General features: G+C 39.7%; 1 protein-coding gene across 1 annotated transcript in view; it reads left to right on the top strand.

Annotated features, from left to right (window-relative positions):
* CEP128 (centrosomal protein 128kDa) overlaps positions 1-19,397 on the top strand; it is a 597,902-nt gene that overhangs the window by 109,128 nt on the left and 469,377 nt on the right. Inside the window, exon 8 of the mRNA XM_006884767.1 lies at positions 12,416-12,502. Coding sequence (XP_006884829.1) covers positions 12,416-12,502 — 87 coding nt within the window. The remainder of the gene's footprint in view (positions 1-12,415; positions 12,503-19,397) is intronic.

Genomic DNA, 19,397 nt, shown 5'->3' on the forward strand with positions numbered 1-19,397 from the left:
CCACCCTCCCAAGCATGATGTCCCTCTCTAAGGACCGGTCTCTCCTCACAACATGTCCAAAGTATGTTAGACATTATTGTAATTGTTTTCAGGTTCTGTCATGATTCCTATTGGCTCTACATAAAATGGAACGAAATACTGCCAATCCTGCACTGTCACCACAGTTGTTAGTATATTTGAACACGTCACTGCAGCCACTGTGTCAACCCATCTCATTGAAGATGATCTTTTTTAGTTGACCTTCTAGGACAATATCCTTCTCCAGGGACTGGTCCCCCTTGATAATATGGTGCAAAGTTTGAAAGATGAAGTCTTGGCATCTTCACTTCTAAAGAGCATTCTGGCTTTCCTCCTTCCAAGACAAATGCATTTATTCTTTAGTGACCTTTCTCCCTGTCAGTTAATAGTTCATTCAGTATTTTTTGCCAACATTATCATTCAAATGCATTGGTTTGTTCCTGGTCTTCCTCATCTGTTACCCAGCTTTTGCAGGCATGTGAGGTGACTGACAATACCATGGCTTGGGCAGGCTTAGACGTCAAAGTGCCATCTTTGCCCTTTTATACTTTCAGGCATTCTTTTGCACGATACCTCGTTTGATTTCTTGACTGCTGCCTTTGTGAACACTGGTTCTGAATCACATAAATGAGATCCTAGTTGAGAAACTTAGAGTGGCTGAAACCAGAGATGGAGAGGAGGCCAGGCATGTAAGAGGTCCACCTTGCATTGTGGACAAGGGAGAAGGTGGAGTTAGAGAGATTGAGATCTGATTTCCAGGTTTGGAGATGAAGGGGTAAAGAGGTAATGACATGTAAGTTGATTCACTGAAACCCCTGGGTAGTGGAATAAATACCTGAAAGGTCCTTGGTTTGAGTCTGCCAGCTAGCCAGTCAGCCCATCTCCTCCCATGAAGATTTACAGCGTTGGAAACTCAATGGAGGGTTTCTGTGAGCCAGTTGGAGTCCACCAAAGACAGTGGGTTTGAGTTTTTGATTTGGTTTTGAGAAAGGCTCTCTTATTAATATTGTTGTTGGTTGCAGTCAAGCTGATTAAAACTCACAGGGTCCTTGTTAACCACAGATCTGACCCCTCCTCTGTCCTGCACTGTCCTCATGATCTGTCAGGCTCGAGCCCGTTGTGGTTGCCACAGTGTCGGTCCATTTCTATGAAGGTCTTCCTCTCTTACATAGAATTTAGGAATTGCAAAGCAGGTCTTAAGTGACTTTGGCCATGGATATATTGTCACAGAATTTTAGGAAGGCTCTTAGGAAATTTGGAGTTCTGAGATGCTATTCGAGTTTACTGTTTGAAATTTGGCCTCTGGCAAAGCCAGGAACAGGGGGTAGAAGAGACCAACTCTGAGCAAACCAGTCCCTGGGGCCAGCTTCTCCTGGTCTGTGCCTAGCAGTGAACTGCCGGCACCACCTCTCTTCTCTGACCTTCAGCTCCTCCCTTCCCTGATCCCAGCCTCAGCATAGGCCTGCAGCATAGGCCCTAGTATTGGGTCTCCTGTCTTTGCTTCCCTGGCCTCCGCTTCCTGTCCCTGGTCTCTTTTTCCCTGGCCTGTACTCCACTCTTTAGCTTTGGCACTCCACACCTCCTCTCTGCTTCCCAGACTCCCTTTCACTGGCTATGGCATTCTCGTTCAGTCTTCACTTTGTGGCCTCAGACCCCTGATCTGATAACTCCTGCTTTGTGTGGCTTCAGTGTTTTCTTTGTACATGTGTGTGAGTGCATTGCGCTAACCTTACCCAGCTTCTTGGTCTCCCTGAAGCAGTCACAGACCCAGCAGGTCTGTGGAGCAGGCACTGAACTAGGAAGGGAAGAGGCCATGAAACTGACAGAGCAGAGGCACACACAGCACAGCCTCCACGCCACCAGGGTTCTCTGCTCCCTGGGTGCTGAGTTCTCCACCAAGTTTTGAGTTAGATATTGGTTCAGAGATTTAGACTGTGAATGCATTGTTTTCTGTCTCAAAAAGAAATTGAATTTTTGTTTTGCTTTATTTTGGTTTTTGTTGGCCCAGATAATCCCCAACTGGATGAACTTTAAAAGGCTGAAATTTTCCATGACTTTAGCTAGTTCTTATGTGGGAGGAATCTCTAACTTGATTTGGGGAAAAAACAGAATTTGGAAATCCAAAGACCTTTTAGGGGTAAAGGCCATGTTAAATTAAATGAGTGATACTAGTTCTGATCAACTGTAAAATCTTGCTGTACTATTTGTAAATACTGCTCTCTAAAATACTTGTTACACTATTGATGTGTGCTGGCTTTATATGTGTGGTTAGGGTTTGTAGAGGAGATTTTTGGAGATCAATGCACAGACTTTTATCTTGCCCCTCCACCCCAAAATAATGAAAATTTCCATTGTAATGCATGTTGTTGTTATTATGTGCCGTCGAGTCACCTGCGATTCATAGCGACTCTATATACAATAGCCCTAAAACCTGCTCAATCCTGTGCCAATCTCACTGTCTTCAACACACCTACCCCCATTACTCCAGTCACTGAATCAATCCACTTCACAGATGGTCTTCCTCTCCTGTGCTGTTTTTCCACCCTCCCAAGAAGGACATCCCTCTCCAAGGACTGGTCCCTCCTTGCAACATGTCCAAAGTATATCAGATGAAGCTTCAGAATCCTTGCCTTCAAGGAATAGCCTGGTTTAACCCTCTCTAAGGCAAACCTGTTTTTTTTCCCTTAGCAGTAGTGCATGAAAGAAAAATATTATTTTATTAATAGCTTATGTATTGAGGCTCATTGTCAAGAAGACAAAGATTCTCATCACTGGGCCAATTGGCAGCATCAGGATGGATGGTGAGAGATTGAGATTGTTCACAGCTTTAGTTTGCTTGGCTCCACAGTCAACATTCTTGGCATCAGTAGTTAGGAAATTAAAAGATGTGTTGCCATGGGAAAGTCTGCTGTTAGGGACCTCTCCAAAGTGCTGAAGAGCAATGGTGTCTCTCTGGAGATTAAGGTGGGCCTGATACAGGCCATGGTCTTTGCAGTCACTTGTTATGCGTCAGAGAGTTGGACAATGACTAGGGAGGACAGAAGGAGAATTGATGCCTTTGAGTTGTGGTGCTGGAGAAGAGTATTGAGGGTACCATGGACTGCTGAGAAAATCAGATTCATCCTGGAAAGGGTTAAACTGGGCGGCTCTTGGACGCAAGGATTCTGAGGCTCCCTCTAACATATTTTGGACATGTTGCAAGGAAAGACCGGTCCTTGGACATCATGGTTGGTAGGGTGGAGGGACAGCGCAGGAGGGGAAGGTCCTCTATGAGGTGGATTGATTGAGTGACTGGGGTAATCGAGATGGGTGTATCGGAGACAGTGCGATTGGCACAGGATAGAGCAGAGTTTAGGGCTGTTGTACATAGGGTTGCTATGAGTCGCAAGTGACTCAATGGCATATAACAACAATAACAGCAGTTTTGCATCAGACTCTCAAAATAGTTGTCAGCTTTTTGAAATTTTGTGCTTACAGAAAGAATTTAATTATAAAAATATCAGAGCAGCAATTTTTTTTAAATTATCAGTGACATGCATATTTTTCCTCTATAGTTTCTGGGAAAAGAAAAGGAAAAAACCCTTGTCTGATATGAATGTTTATATCTTCTAGTACAATGATGCTGACCTATTGTTTGATATGAACACACACTTGTTTTTTTAATAGCTTTGGTTTACCAATGAGTCAGCTCTGTGGTCTTGCTCTTGTGACTAGAGGCATGCAATTGCAGTACTGCTGAGCGGTAAGAGTAAAAGGAGAGAGTTTATGATCATCATTTTTTCTCAGGAAATTTCATAACCTGTTTGAAATTAACATCATGTGACTTGTATTTCATTCCAGCTCCATCATTCCTAACCTAGCTTGATGGTCCATTTAAAGTAGACAAAAGCCTTTTAATTCTCTAATTTTTCTGTATCTTTGGATATGTTACTCATTAGAGCCTTTTGATAAACATGCTTGTTGCCATAATTGTAGGGCTTTTTACCTTTGACTAAGATATCCACAAACATTTTCCTTTCCCCCTTTCTCCTACTGTCTTTTAAGGCGAGGCATTTGGATCATACACGAGTATAAAAGTTCAGAATAATCCACCACTAAGAAATTGCAGTTGTACAATACTCAGTATTAGTTTTCTTAATGGAAATAGGCAAACTGAAAGAAAAGCAGAAAAACTGTGTTATTAAAGATTTAAAAATGCTCCAGGGACCCCTTATCAAGGCTCTATGTTGTTGTTATGATCTTCAGTGTTGTTATGATCTTAAATCTTAAGCTCAATCCTGAAGCCAGACACATGGTGGCTTTATAGCTAAACTGCTTTTAAGGCGGGGGGTGGGGGAGCAGTAGAAAAAGAAAGCAAGAGGAAAGGGCAAAATAACATTGTAATATAAACTCATTGTTGTATGATGATTTGTTTTTTTCTCCTTTTATAACTGGTTTTACTGGATCAGGTTTAATATATTATTCAACACTGTTTGATTTAACACTAATGAGAGAGAAATTCATTGCAGTGTGACACAATTGAAAAGTTGTAATAAATGAATTAAAGTGTATTGTTAAAGTTTAAAGAAATGATTTGTCATTTTGGTTCAACTAATTTTTGTAGTGTTTCTCTGTATTACTTGTACTGTTAGAAGATTAACATCTATCAGTGTATTTTTAGTAGGTCTAAAGAATTAGATTAAGGACTACAGCTTTCAGTATGGATTGCATCTCAACATCAAGATAAGAAACTTCCTCACCACTGGGCCAATGGGTAGCATCGTGACAGATGGAAAAAAGATTAAAGTTGTTAAAATTTTATCTTGCTCAGGTCCATGGTCAACACCCTTTTCACTAGCAGTCAAGAAATAAAAAAAATGAGTTGCTGTCAGATCACATCACTGGGAAAATCTGCTGTCAAACCAAATCACTTCTCCAGTGTGCTAAAAAAGCAATGACATTAGTCTGGAGACTAAGGTGTGCCTGACCCAGGCCTTGGTCTTCTCACTTGCTGTACATCTGAGAGGTGGACAGTAACTAAGGATGACAGAAAGATAATTGATGCCTTTGAGTTGTGGTGCTGGAGAAGAGTATTGAACATCCTATGGACTACCAAGAGTACAAACAAGTCTGACATGAGAGGGTGAAACCAGGCTGTTCTTTGAGACAAGGATTTTTCCTTGGCCATGTTGTCAGGAGGGGCCAGTCATCGGGAGAGGAAGGACATCAGGCTTAGAATAGTAGAGGGTCAGCGTAGGAGAGGAAGAAGCTGGATAAGGTGAATTGAAATAGAGACCCTGGCAGTGGGGTCAGGGGGTGAGAGATGGTGATTTTGGTTCAGGATAGGGCAAAGTTCAGAGGCATTGTTCATAGAGTCACTATGGCTTGTGATCTCCTCAAGAGCACGCAACAACAAAAAAGAGAGGGAGCTCTGTTGGCTTAGTGGTGGGGAATTGTGCTGCCAACCCAAAGGCATGCGGTTTGAATCCACCAGCTGCTTTAAGGGGGAAGATGGGCAGTCTCCTCCTGTATGATTTCCAGCCTCTGAAAACCTGCTGGAGGGTCAGCTATGGGTTTGTTACAACTTGATGGTACATGCAGTAATCTTTAGGGAGCTCTGGTGGCCTAGTGTTAATGAGCTGTACCACCAAACTGTAGGCACAGGGTTTGAACCCACCAGCTGGGAGAAAGACGGACAGTTTTCTCCTATGTGATTTATTGCTTCCGAAAACCCACTGGAGGGTCAGCTTTGTTGAGGTTCCAACTCAGCGATAATTAACAACATAACAACAAACAGATTTTCTTTATTTCAGTTTAGACCAATTAATGTAGAAAGTTGATTCAGTATTCTGGGTTAGAATATTTCAGGCTTGTTTAATTGTTTACTGACCAATGCTGTAGAGGAAGCAGAAAGTGTTCAAACCTACTGTCCTCTCTAGCCTAGTGGTAAGCCTATTGTACTGTCAACCCAAAGGCAGTGGTTCGAATCAACCAGCTGCTCTATGGAGAAAGTCTCCTCCATGTGAGTTACTGATTTTGAAACCTGTGGATAGTCAGCTGTGAACTGATTTTGACTTCCCAGTGAATGGATTATATAATATTGGAGATGTAGTAATTTTTTTTTAATTTCTTCCTTAATACCTTACTTTAGTTTTTCAGTTGACTGAAAGAGAATTTAAATTCTCATTGCCTACATTTTCCAAGACTTATACATTCTGAGGGGAAATGTAGAACTAAAGAATAAAAACAGAGATATTAAAGAATATTTCAGGCTGCAAATAGGGATACAGAAGAGAAGTATATTGTTTTAGGAAAGTAATATAACTGGTCAGTATTGGAAATAAGAAGGTAAAGAGTAATTCAAGATTATCTTATTAAAATTTTCTGGATATTCATGAAAATGATAAATTATTTTACTCAAGTTGGCTCAAGATAGGGCAGGGTTCAGAGCCATTGTTCATAGGATCGCTATGAGTCGTAGTTGATGTGATGGTACATAACTACAACAACACAACAACCACAGTAACATTGTAGTTTTAGCTTAACTATGCATCTTTTGTACTGTATCTTGGGGAGATCTGACTTACTAATTTTTTGCTCCTTGACTTTGTGACTTTTTTTCTAAAAGGCAAAACATGTAAAAGGAAGAATGCTGACTTTATGATAGAGAAACCTGGTTAGCAGACAATGTATATACACTTACCTTGAGCCAGTGACTAAGTAGCGGACATCAGGTATCCCATGATGTGATGTGACGTGATGTGATGAGAAGGATATTTACCTCTGTGATATTCTTTCCTAAACCTCTTAAACCCACTTAGTCACAAGATTGGCTTAGGATAGGACAGAGTTCAGAGTTCTTGTGCATGGTCTCTGTGAGTTAACAGGCTTCTCGACAGCACATAACAACAACGACAATCACGAGAAGACATCCGAGAAACCCAAATTAGATATTTTATAAAGTACCAGACCAGTATGTCAAGAACTTGAAAAAGGAGGACTGGTAGACTTTCACAGATTGGTAGAGGTTCTGGTGGCCTAACAGGTAGCGAGTTGGACTGCTAACCTCAAGGTGACACTCCTCTACCAGTTCAAACCCACTGGTGACTCAATGGGAGAAAAATGGGCAGTCTCCTCACTTGTTATTTACGGCCTCTGAAAAGTCGCTGGAAGGTCACTTGTGATCTTGTTGTGTTGTCACTTGTGAGTTGGTTCTGACCTGATGAGAGTAAGGTGTGGTGTTTGGGTGTGGGTTTTTTTTTCTCTCCCTCAACTGTTTCAATACAATATACATCATTCTTCCCCTCCTTTTCTGTCTTCCCTCAACCCTGATGTTAGTCCCGTTTTGCAACAGTGGCCCTATGCAATATTTGTCCTTTTGTGACTGAGATATTTCACTCAGCATAATATCCTCCAGGGTCATCCATTTTGCATAATATTTCATGAGATCTTTGTTTTTCAATGCTGCATAGTAGTCCATTGTGTGAATATACCACAGCTTCTCTATCCATTCATTTGTGGATGGGCACTTGGGTTGTTTCCAACTCTTTGCTATTGTGAACAAAGCCACAGTAAACATGGGTGTGCATATATCTCTGCTTGGGTGGCAGTTATGGTTTCTTAAGGGTAAATTCCCAGTAGTGGAATTGCTGGGTCAAATGGTATCTCTAGTTACAGCGTTTTGAGAAATTACCATAGTGGCTACATCATTTTTACACTCCCACCAATAGTGAATAAGGGTTCCAGTTTCTCCACAACCTAACCAGCATTTGATGTTTGCTGTTGTATTAAATTTTGCTATTCTTAATGGGGTGAGATGATATCTCATAGTTGTTTTGAGTTACATCTCTCTTAGAGCTAGGGATTTTGAACATTTCTTCATGTGTTTGTTTGCCATCTGAATGCCTTCTTTGGTGAAGTGTCTGTTCATATCCTGTACCCATTTTTTAAATTTGGTTATTTACTGTTATCTTGTGCTGCTCGAGTATTTTATAATATTCTAGGTATAAGTCCCTTTTCTGACATGTCATTACCAAATATTTTTCCCCTGTCTGTGGCTTCCCTTTTTACCCTGTTGGAGAAGTTTTTTGGATGTGCAGAAAGATTTGATTCTTAGAAGGTCCCAGTCATCTATTTTATCCTCTCCTGGTTGTAGATTTTCCAGGATGCTTGGAAGACTGTTTTTGTTGTGGATGAACTGCATTTCTTTGGAGTGGCAGCACAGCTCCTTACCACCAGGCCACAAGAGGTTTCTTAATGCAAAGTAGTATCCTGGATTTGATATTGGGCCAAGAAGGCATGCTATTAAAAAAATCCAATGATATTCTATTATCTTTAGATGATGGCTTGGTAGTAATGGTAATATCTCAGTTTTAATAAATGTATTATAATTATATAAAGATGCTAATATTAGGGAAAATGGATAAATGAAATTTCAGAACTGAATTATCTTTACAATGGAAAAGTCTGAAATAAGTTAAAAATTAAAAGATTTTTAAATATTCATTTGAACTTTTTCTTTCTGAAGAAAATACAAAAATGATGAATTGCAAGCTGAAAGGAAGTATCATTAACTTTTTAAGATATGGCCCCCGAAGATATATTTATTTTTCAGACCTGGGCTAATACTATTCAAGAAATAATGATAGCTTAGTGGTTGGAAAAAAGTAATTAAGAAAGAAGATAAATCTTAAAAGCCTGCATCTATGTGAAGAACAAAACTGACCTATGTCAAGTTTTTTAGAGTTTATAAAGGGATATTTATTTAACACTTCAAGCCATGTTTACAGCCTACTATTTGCCAGCCCTGTGTTGGATATAAAAGACAATCATGTCAGATAAAGTCCTTGGCCTTCTGACATTTATACCACAGTGCTATGGGGGGGGGGGGAAGAAAAACTGTGTTATGCTTCAGAAATGTAGGCTTGTTGACAAATATTATTTTGAAGCAAGTAAATCTTGAATTGTTATTCTGAATGCCTTAGTAAGAAAAAAAATAGCACATTGATAGTTTAAAAATACTTCTCATTAATATAGTTTATCCAAATAATAAGCAAACCCATGAGAAATGTTAACACATCTTGTTTGTTCAGTGTATAATGTGACAGGATTTTTAAAATTTAATTTTTGCAAATCCTGGAAAAGGATTATTTCCAGTTAGTAAGTTGGAAAAAATTTCTTCACTGGATGATTTTTGGGGTTTAATTCTTAAGTAAGTGAACCTTTTCATGTTGCGGCATGAGGTTAAGTTAAAAAACCCAGCAAGTAACTCTCCTGTTTCTTTTGCCTCAGCACGGAGGGGGCAGAGGAGGCAGCAATATCTAAAGCATGAAGGTGCACGGAGGGCAGAGTCACCTTCTCAGGATCGGTTGACCTTAGCTGGATGGCAGGTGTACCTGGTCCAGGCCATGATCTTCCCAGTTACTTGCTATGTGTAACATAGCTGGTCAATGAATAGCAATGAAACAAGGAGAACAGATGACTTTGAGCAGTTGTGCTGGAGAAATGTCTTGACCCTACCATGGACAGCCAAGAAAACAAATCAGGCTGTCTTGGAGAGGGTGAAACCAAGTTTCTCCTCGGAGGCTAGGATTTTGAAGCTCCACCTTCACTTACTTTAGGCATGTGACCAGGAGGGATCGGTACTTGGAGAAGAACATCATGCTTGTGAGTGTAGAGGGACAGTGCAAGAGAGGAAGACCCTGGATGAGATGAATTGATTCAGTGACAACGGTAATGGGGGTAGGTGTGTCAGACAATAAGGTTGGTACAGGATAGAGCAGGGTTTAGGGCTGTTGTACATAGAGTCGCTATGAGTCTCAAGCGACTGGATGCCACAGAACAACAAATGCTTAGCTCTTACTTCTTCCAATTACATTTTTAATGTTCCTCCTCCTCTTTGTCCCTACCCCTCATGTCAATTTTTGGCAAGTTGTAGTTTTGGTTACTGTACTTGGCACTTCAGTTCTTTTGTAGCTTTGGAAAGGCTCTTGTGTTGGGCTATGCTCTTCTTATTTGAAGTTTTTTAGCCCTTGATCCTCATATTATGACCTTAAGTAACTTCACCTAACTCGAGTGAGAGTTCCCACTGATTCTTCCATTGAGTGAGTGCCTTCTGCTTAGGAGTTTGAAACTCAAAGTGGTGGCCAGCAATTTATATAGCTCAACGAAACTTCTCAACTACCTGAAGAAGTTCCTTAAAATTATTCCTCTAAGGAAAAACCTGTGCTGGATTTTAGTCTAAGGAAAAATATTGAAACAATGTTTAAGGTTAATTCTTTAAAAACCCAGGAGTGGATAGTAATGATGATGTTAATGATAAAGATAGACATTTTTATAATAAAATTGATAATATGTAGCAAAATCTCTCCCCCCCCTTCTCCTATACACAGATAAATAAACATAAACTTTGCTTCACATACACACATTAACTAGGGAAGATAAAGGACACATGTGAAAAATAAAGAAGGAAACTATAATTTTCTAGGATAATTTTATTTATGAAATATTTATAATCATTCTCCCAGCAAAAAAATGCATTATGTATATCGAATTGAATGTTAGTACAAATTATATTTGCCCTGCAGTATAGAATGAGTATCACATCAAAATCACTTGAAAGACTCTGTGCTTTTTAATTCTCAGTCAGTTTTAATAACCCAGGATTTATAATAGTTGTCTCTTATGAACATTTACTGAGTGTCAGATTTTGTCCTCCATGCCTTACAAATAACCAGTTATCTGTACTACTGGTTAAGATACCTTAGACAAGTTTTCAACTCTCTGTGCCCTAATTTTCCCTTAAGTAAAATGGATTTACAGGTCTTTAGAGAGGGACACCATGCTGGGTAGAGTGGAGGGACAGCGCAGGAGGGGAAGACCCTCTATGAGGTGGATTGATTCAGTGACTGGGGCACTCGGGATGGGTGTGTCAGAGGCAATGAGATTGGCACAGGATAGAGCAGGGTTTAGGGCTGTTGTACATAGGGTCGCTATGAGTCGCAGACGACTCGACGGCACATAACAACAACAACAAATGATAACTTACAGAACTATCATGAGTATTAAAAATGTGCACAAATATTTAATACAGGTAATAACAGCACACAGGAGAGGAAGGCCCTGGATGAGATGGATTGATACAGTAACTGCGGCAATGGGGGTTTGGTGTGCTGGAATTAGTGAGACTGGCTCAGGACAGGGCAGGGTTCAGAGCTGCTGTACATAGGGTCGCTGTGGGTCACAGGTGACTCGATGGCACATAGCAACAACAACAACGAGTAATAATATTAATTGTATGTTTTATTATTATAATAATAATATTATACTCAAACCACAATGACTTTTCATTTTGTTGGCATTTTTCTTCCTTTTAACCTATTTGCCTTAAAAGTGGGACCAATGGCAAAGGAATAGTAATTTTAGGAAGGAGAGACAGGTTTATTTAATGTATGTGGGTGGAGGAAGTGCCTAGCACACTACATGGCATGAGAACAGGCACTTAGTAGATATTTCATGCAACTAAATATGACTGAGTGTCCTTGAATTGGTTACATCTTAAACATGTTCTGCTTCCTTCTCCCCACCAAATCGATTTTTTCTATTGACTACACATATTTTGTGTACACATATTTTAAATGTACACATATTTAAAATATACACATATTTTGTGTGGTCAGTAGGTTCCTGGAATTTTAGAAGTTTTTCAGTTTGTGTTCTGCCTATATACTTTGCCTACTCTAAATGCTCAAATCATTAGAAACTGTTGCTCCAAGTATAACTTCTTTCTTTAAATAAATAAACAGAAAAACAAAGTAAACACCTTGGTATTTAACATTTAAAAATCTATATTTTCTTAAAGTAATTTTCCCCCATCTTTGATATTAAAGGGAAGAAAATGTAAATTATAATGCCTTCTCCATCCCCCAGGTGAATTGGGATTTGGTAAGGCAGATATGTTTCAAATAAAAAGATCATATATGTGATGAATGATCCCCAAAACATGTTTTACCCTGTTTGAAGGTACTAATAATGTGTAGGGAGCTAGTTTTGCTCTTATATCTAAAGAGTTGATCAGATAATATAACTTTTAAGTACAATTATTTCTGCAGGAAACTTGCTTGTTTCCAAGACAACTATTACCTATTTAAGTTTTTAAATGTGTAGCAAAATTACTACAAATGAGAAAAACAATGAAACTAATGGAAATTGATTATAAAGATCAAAAAATTATTTATATTTCATCTCTTACTAAGATAGTCTTAGGAATTCAATGATTAAGCAGGCCGCAATTCCTTTATAGATTTTGCCCAGCTTATAACGACATCGTCCTTCGCCTTTTGTAAGTAAATACTATTAATGACTTTTCATTTTAGAAAGTTTTTTGAATAATGAACTTTTTCCATTTGTTTTCATTTAGGCACTGAAGAAACAAGAAGGTAAAGCAGAAGAGAGTGAGGGAGAAATGAAAAATAAGCTCAGACAAACGGAAACTGAGAGAATCCAAGTAAGATTCCAAGACGTACCTTTCAAGGAGAATGCTTTTCAAACCTAGTGATGTATGTTGAGTACTTTGAGTATCCTGTCTGAGCTCAGTTACTATAATGAAGTCCATGCTTAGACGTGGCGAACTTGAGTTGATGGCTGTACTTTCCATGCGAATTGCCTTGGAAAACTATAGAAGTCCTTTGCCACCTCGCTGTCTGTGTCTGCTCTGATTTCCTAGAGCAAAGTTAAACTTCCCATTCCTATCTGGGGAACAGGTAAAGAGTCTGACTTAGCTGTGGATTTAAGGAAAATCTATCCTTCAAAAGCTTGCTATTTTGTATATCTTCATTTTTATTATAAATTATCAACATAGCTAACAGCTAAATTCTGAATCTTCTATAGTCTCATGAATATTTTAAGGGCCAGTGACATAAATTCATTCATCTGTGTGCATCATAACCAAGTATGCATTGTATTATTACAAAGACTGGAAATTCCAGAACATGTAATTGTGTTCCACTTATGTGGAATCTTTCATTGAATGAATTAGCAGTAATTTGAACAGAACAAGGGGATACCGCTTAGTTTAAAATCAGTGTTAGCATTGTTTTCTGCCACCATTCATATTAAGTCTATCTGCTGAGAAAGTAATCTGAGAAACTGGACTATATGAAGAAGATTGTGACATCAGGTTTGGAGGAAGACGAATCAACAACCAACACTATAGAGATAATACAACTTTCCTTTCAGGAAACAAACAAACTTTGAAGTATTTACTGACGAACCTCAAGGACTAAAACTTTAATTACTCCAAGGCATTCTTCCTAACGTGACCAACAAGCAACATTATCATATATGGGGGAAAGATTAAAGTTGTTTTCTATTTTACTTGGATCCACAATCAACATCCGTGGAAGCACCAATGAAGATATCAAACAATATAGTGTGTTGGAAAAATCTCCGACCAGGTCTTTGATGTACTAAAGAGGAAGGATGTTCTTTGAGGAATGAGGTGTACTTGACCATGTAAAAGTTGAAAAGTTTAATACGGAAGACCAAAAAGGAATCTGTGACTTTGATTTGTATTGTTCGCAAAGAATATTGACTATACCATGGACTGCCAAAAGAACAAATCGTTCTTGGAAGAACTGAAACCAGAATACTCCTTAGATATGAAAATGGTGTTACTTAATCCCATGAACTTTTGGCATGTACCTAAAGGGACCCGATAGAGGAGAAAAACATCACACTTAGTAAGCCGAGGGCCAGCAAATGAAAGGAAACCTTTAATGAAATGAATGGACACAGTAGCTAGAACAGTGGGTTCAATCACAGCAACAGGTGTGAGGATGTCACAAGATCAGTTGTGTTTTGTTGTACCCAGGCTTACTATTGTCACCAATTTGGCAACAGTACATGATATAACTTATCTGTGTGCATATGCTGTTCATATAGTTAGGTGTCATCTAGTTGACTATGCTTCATTGTTGCTTTTAGGTGCCATCAGTGTGACACATAGTGACCCTGTGGATACTGTTTTGAACTCTGTTAAGAGCAAGAGCCATATGGAGATGTCCATATCTGACCTTTACAAACTCCACAAAGGTGAACTATTCTGATAAATAACAAAATGAACATAAAACCAGTTCCATGAGTTGAGACATGTCCTCCACACACCAGCATCTTTTTTTACTCATCCCAACACCCGTCTTACTGCTTTACTGGATCAAAAATCCATTGCAATCCCTCACAGACTACACAGAACCATATCGTTTTTGTTGTTATGTGCTGTTGGGTCACTTTCAACTCATACTGACACTGTATACAAAAGCTCTGAATCCTTTTTTAGACTGAGGCATCCTTAGTGTCTCTGAAACACCTACTCCATTACTCTGGTTACTAAATCAATCCATCTCATTGGTGTCTTCCTCTCTTATGCTGTCCCTCCAACCTCCCAAGCATGATATTCTTTTCCAAGGACTAGTTCCTTCTGGCAACATGCATCACAGTCCTTGCCTCCAAAAAGCAGCCTGCTTTCACCCTCTCTATGATGAGCCTGTTTGTTCTCCTGACAGTGCATGGTATATTCAACACTCGTCTTCAGCATCACAGCTCAAAGGCATCACTTCTCCTATCACTCTAGTCATTGTCCAGCTTTCTGAGTCATAGCAAGAAATTGCAAAGACTGTGTCCTGGATCAGGTACATCTTAGTCTCCAGACTGACATTGTTGCTTTTCAGTACTCTGTAGAGGTCTCTGACAGCAGATTTTCCAAATGCAATTTGTATTTTAATTTCTGATTTAATGTACTGTTTTTGGAACAGACCAGCAACTACTCATATGGAAGTTCAAGCTGAAGCTAAAGGAAATTAAATCCACAGGAACCAAAATTTGACCTTGAGTCTATCCCACTCAAATTTCAAAACCATCTCAGGAACAGATTTGAGGCCTTGAACACTAATGAGTGAAGACCAGATGATCTGTAGGATATCATCCATGAAGAATGCAAAAGGTCATTACAAAGACAGAGGAAGAAGAAAAGACTAAGATGGATGTCAGAAGAGACTCTGAACATTGCACTAGAGCGCTGAGAAGCAAAAACAATGGGGAGAAATTAAGGAGCTGAACTGAAGATTTCAAAAGACAGCATGGGAAGACAGAGTAAAGTATTGTAATGAAATGTGCAAAGAGCTTGAGCCAGAAAATCAAAAGGGCTGAACTCAGCGTTTTTTAAGCTGAAGGAACTGAAGAACAAATTCAAACCTTGAGTTGCAATACTTAGGGATGCTTTTGGCAGATTATTAAATGATCCAGGAAGCATTAAAAGAAGATGGAAGGAAGGGGAGCTCTGGTGGCCTAGTGACAAGAACCTGTACTGCAATCCCAAAGTGCATAGTTCAAATCCGCCAGATGCTCAGCTGAAGAAGAAGGGGCAATCTCTTCTGTGCAAGTGGGATCTGATTTGATGGCACACAACAAATTTAAAAAAAAAAAGTATACAAAATCACTATACCTTCTCTAAATCTGAACATTCAGATTAAAACACACTAGGTAGAAGGATTGGCCAGCCACTTCCAAAATAGCAGGCCTCTGAAAACCCTATGTACAACGGAACACACGTAGAATGGCAGAAAAGGCAACTGAGTATGGACATACAAAGGAAGAGGAACAGTTGTAAGCAGACACTAGTGATTGGAGACAGTGAGATTGGCACAGGACAGAACAGAGTTTAGGCCTATTGTACATAGGGTCGCCATGAGTCGCAAGAGACTCAACGGCACATAACGACAACAACAACAACAACATACCAAAAGGAATTGGCTTACACAGGAGAATTTCACGAAATAACGCATGAGTAAGAACCATATTAGGGAAGTCAGAAGTCTATAATTCAGACAGCTTCCAGATATAATCAGTCAGGGCAGCTTCCAAAATGTGTTCTCAGGCATGTCAGCCTTCAGTCTTATTCTTGGTCCTGTCACCTATGGCTCCATCTTCCGGCAATCTTTGGCAAAGATGCTTCACTCTGGTTCTGTGGGATAGCATTACCAAGGGCAGCTTCATCTCACATCGAGTCTCTGATTCTCTGCTTCAACTGCTGCTGCTCTCTTGCACGTCTGGCTGCTGCATGAATCTCTCTTCCTGAAAGACACCCTGGACTCCATTGTTTCTCAAAATCTACTACCAAATCAGCTCAATTTAGTGACAAGACCAGCCAATCCCTTTGTGGCTAGATCCTGTTCACACATTCCTGCACATCCACATGGCAAAGTCAAGGTTAATGGCTAGGGAAACGATTCTGAACAGAAACCCTTTCCACATCTGTCCTATCCTGTGCCCTCCTCATCATCTCTGACACAGTGAGGCCATTGCTTCAGTCACTGTGCAAATACATCTCATCTTGTGTCTTTCACTCCATCTCTGACTCTCCACCTTTCCAAGCATGACGTCCCTTTCCAAGGAAGGAATAGCCTTTCCTAGTAACATGTCCAGTAGATGATACTTCGCCATCTTTACCTCCATGGAGCACTGCAATCTTTCCAAGACGTATCTGTTTAAATGTTTGGCAGTCCATCAGAAATTCAGCACTCTTCTCCAACACCGTAACCCAAAGACATCACTTCTTTTGTCATCTTTATTCATTGTCTGTCTCTCAGATGAGCAACAAGTGATTAAAAAGACTATGACGCGAGTCAGTCAGTCTTCAGACTGACATCATTGCTTTTCAGTATTTTTGAGGAGTCCTGACAATAAACTTTCACAGTGCAGTATGTCTCCTGATTTCCTAACCGCCAGTATCAAGGTTGTTGATTGTTGACCCAAGTAAGAGGAAATAATTGACAACTTCAGGCCTTTCTCTGGCAAACCTGAGGTTGCCTGTTGGTCCAATTTTGAAGACTTTTGCTGTCTTGGTTTTAAGATGTAATTCGTGTTGAAGACTACAGTCCTTGCTTCTGCAGCAAGCCTTTCACGTCCTCCTCACTTTGAGCAAACAAGTTTGTATCATCTACAGAAAGGAAATGGCTGACGAATCTTCCTCCAATCCTGATACCGTATTCCTCTTTACCGAGTCCAGCTGCTTGAATGGTTTGCTCAGCATACATATTGAATTGATACGGAGAAAGGATACACTCCTCACATACATTTTTCTTGATTTTAAATTGTACAACAGCTTCTTGTTCTAGGTATAGATGTTATATGAGCACAATTGAGTGTTCTGGGATTGGGAAATCCCAAAAGATTGGGAAATCGTTTCAGTATTAGCCATTTGTTATGATCCACATGGTGAAATGCCTTTGCATAGTCAATTAAACATCCCTGATTCATAGCAGCCCTATGAAGCACAGATCTGAACCTTGTCCACTCCTTCCCCGTCTTCTCACAGTCATTGATATGTTTGAGCACATTGTTACAGTCACGGTGTCAGTCCATCTTGGAGGGGGTATGCTTTTCTTTGACCCTCTACCAGCAGTATTTCCTTTTCCAAAGGCTAGTTCCTCCTGACAACACGCCCACAGTGTGTGAGATGAAGTTTCACTATCCTTGCCTCTAAGGAGCTCCTTGGTATATTTCCTTCCAAACATCTCTTATTTTAACAGTTAGTATTATTCTTCAGCATCACAATTAAAAGACATGTAGAACCATTAGTTTTGTCAGAAAGGAATTCAGAGGCAGATGAGCTACACAAGGTTAAGGCCAAATAATGCATGATTATGTTAAAATTTGACTTTATTGTTCTTTTCTCTATCTACCATTGTTTTTGTTGTTGATTACCATCGAGTCAAGCATGATTCATAGCGACTCAATGAACAAAATACTTAATGCGTTTCCATAACTCTCGTCAATTCCAAGTTCAGAGGGTTTCCAGAGGCATGTGGTTTAGAAGTGGATGCCACTCCTGCTTCCAAACCTGTTTTACAACTGGGAGCTCCACCAAACGCTGTCCACATTGGGAAACCATTCTGGTATTTATCTACCATTACATCCTTTATTTGACTTCATTTTCCCATGTATAGTTACATGATATTTCCATGCTGATTTCTTTTAAGTCAAGCTATGTTAGGCTATGAAGTTTTTCCTTTGAGAGTTGAGGCTGTTTTTTTATTGCATAGAGATCATAGCCCATAGAGACCATGGCCAATTTTGAGCACATCTTGAAGTGTGATTTCTTCTCCCATTATTTTTTCATAGAAACAATAGGATAAGACTCTGTGTGTATGTGTGTGTACATGAAGTTTTTATGGCGTGGTGTGTAATATGTGTGGCTATTAACCAGAAAGCCAGTGGTTTTGATACACTAGCTGCTGCTGCCTGGAAGGAAGATGGACAGTTTCTCATTTTCTTTTTTTTATTTCATTTTTGTAAAAATTTAAAGCCTTAGATATCTAAAGGAGGGTTTCTAAGAATTGGAATAGTCTTTACAGCAGTTGTTGTTGTTGTTAGATGTTGTCGAGTCACTTGTGACTCATAGTGACCCTATGTACAACAGCTCTGAACCAATCACATTATCTCCTACAGACCTAATCCCATTTCTCCAGTATCTGAGTCAATCCATCTCATCCTTCCTCTTCCTCTCCTGCACTGCCCCTCCACATGATGTTTTTCTTCAAGGACTAGTACCTCGTGGCCACATGCCCAAATTATAATGGACGGAGCGTCAAATTCCTTGCCTCCAGGGAGCAGCTTGGTTTCCAACTGTCCAAGACAGACCTGCTTATAGATTTTGTTATATGTGTATGTACATATGTATAGATATGTATATATACACTTACCATGTGGTCAGGAGAGACCAGTTCTTGGAGAAGGACATCATGCTCGAAAGGGTGGAGGAACAGCACAGGAGAGGAAGACCCCGGATGAGATGGATTGATTCAGTGTTTGTGGCAATGGTGGTTGGTATGTCGGAATTAGTGAGACTGGCTCAGGACAGGGAAGGGTTGTATGTACAGCTATGTATATACAATCTGAAGCTGCTGTACATAGGGTCGCTATATATCACAGGTGACTCAATGGCACGTAACAACAATAACAACATACTATATTGGGGTTGTGGTTTTTTTAAAAATTTTATTCTCTTGTTCAGAGTCAGCAACACCTCAGGGAGGGCTTTTGTATTTAAAGTTGGTTGTTATTATATTTTGGAGGAATATTCTTCTAAGTGGTACAGCACTCTTCTCAATATGCTGTATTGAGGTAACCTGAGGTTGCTGTGATGCTGACACTTGTGCCATTGGGGTGTCAAATGCCATAATGATTACCCATGGTGGGCAGTGTTTGGTGGAGCTCCCAATTTAAGACAGGTTTGGATGCTGGGGTGGCACCCATTTCCTAAATAAGATGCTTCTGGAAACTCTGTGAACTTTGGTAAATGTCGATAGTTATAGAAAGGCTTCAGGCCTTTTGTTCATATGTTC

This window comes from Elephantulus edwardii, unplaced genomic scaffold (genome assembly GCF_000299155.1).
Source record: "Elephantulus edwardii isolate Elephantulus edwardi_28Jun2011 unplaced genomic scaffold, EleEdw1.0 scaffold00037, whole genome shotgun sequence".
NCBI classification, from domain to species: Eukaryota; Metazoa; Chordata; class Mammalia; order Macroscelidea; family Macroscelididae; genus Elephantulus; species Elephantulus edwardii.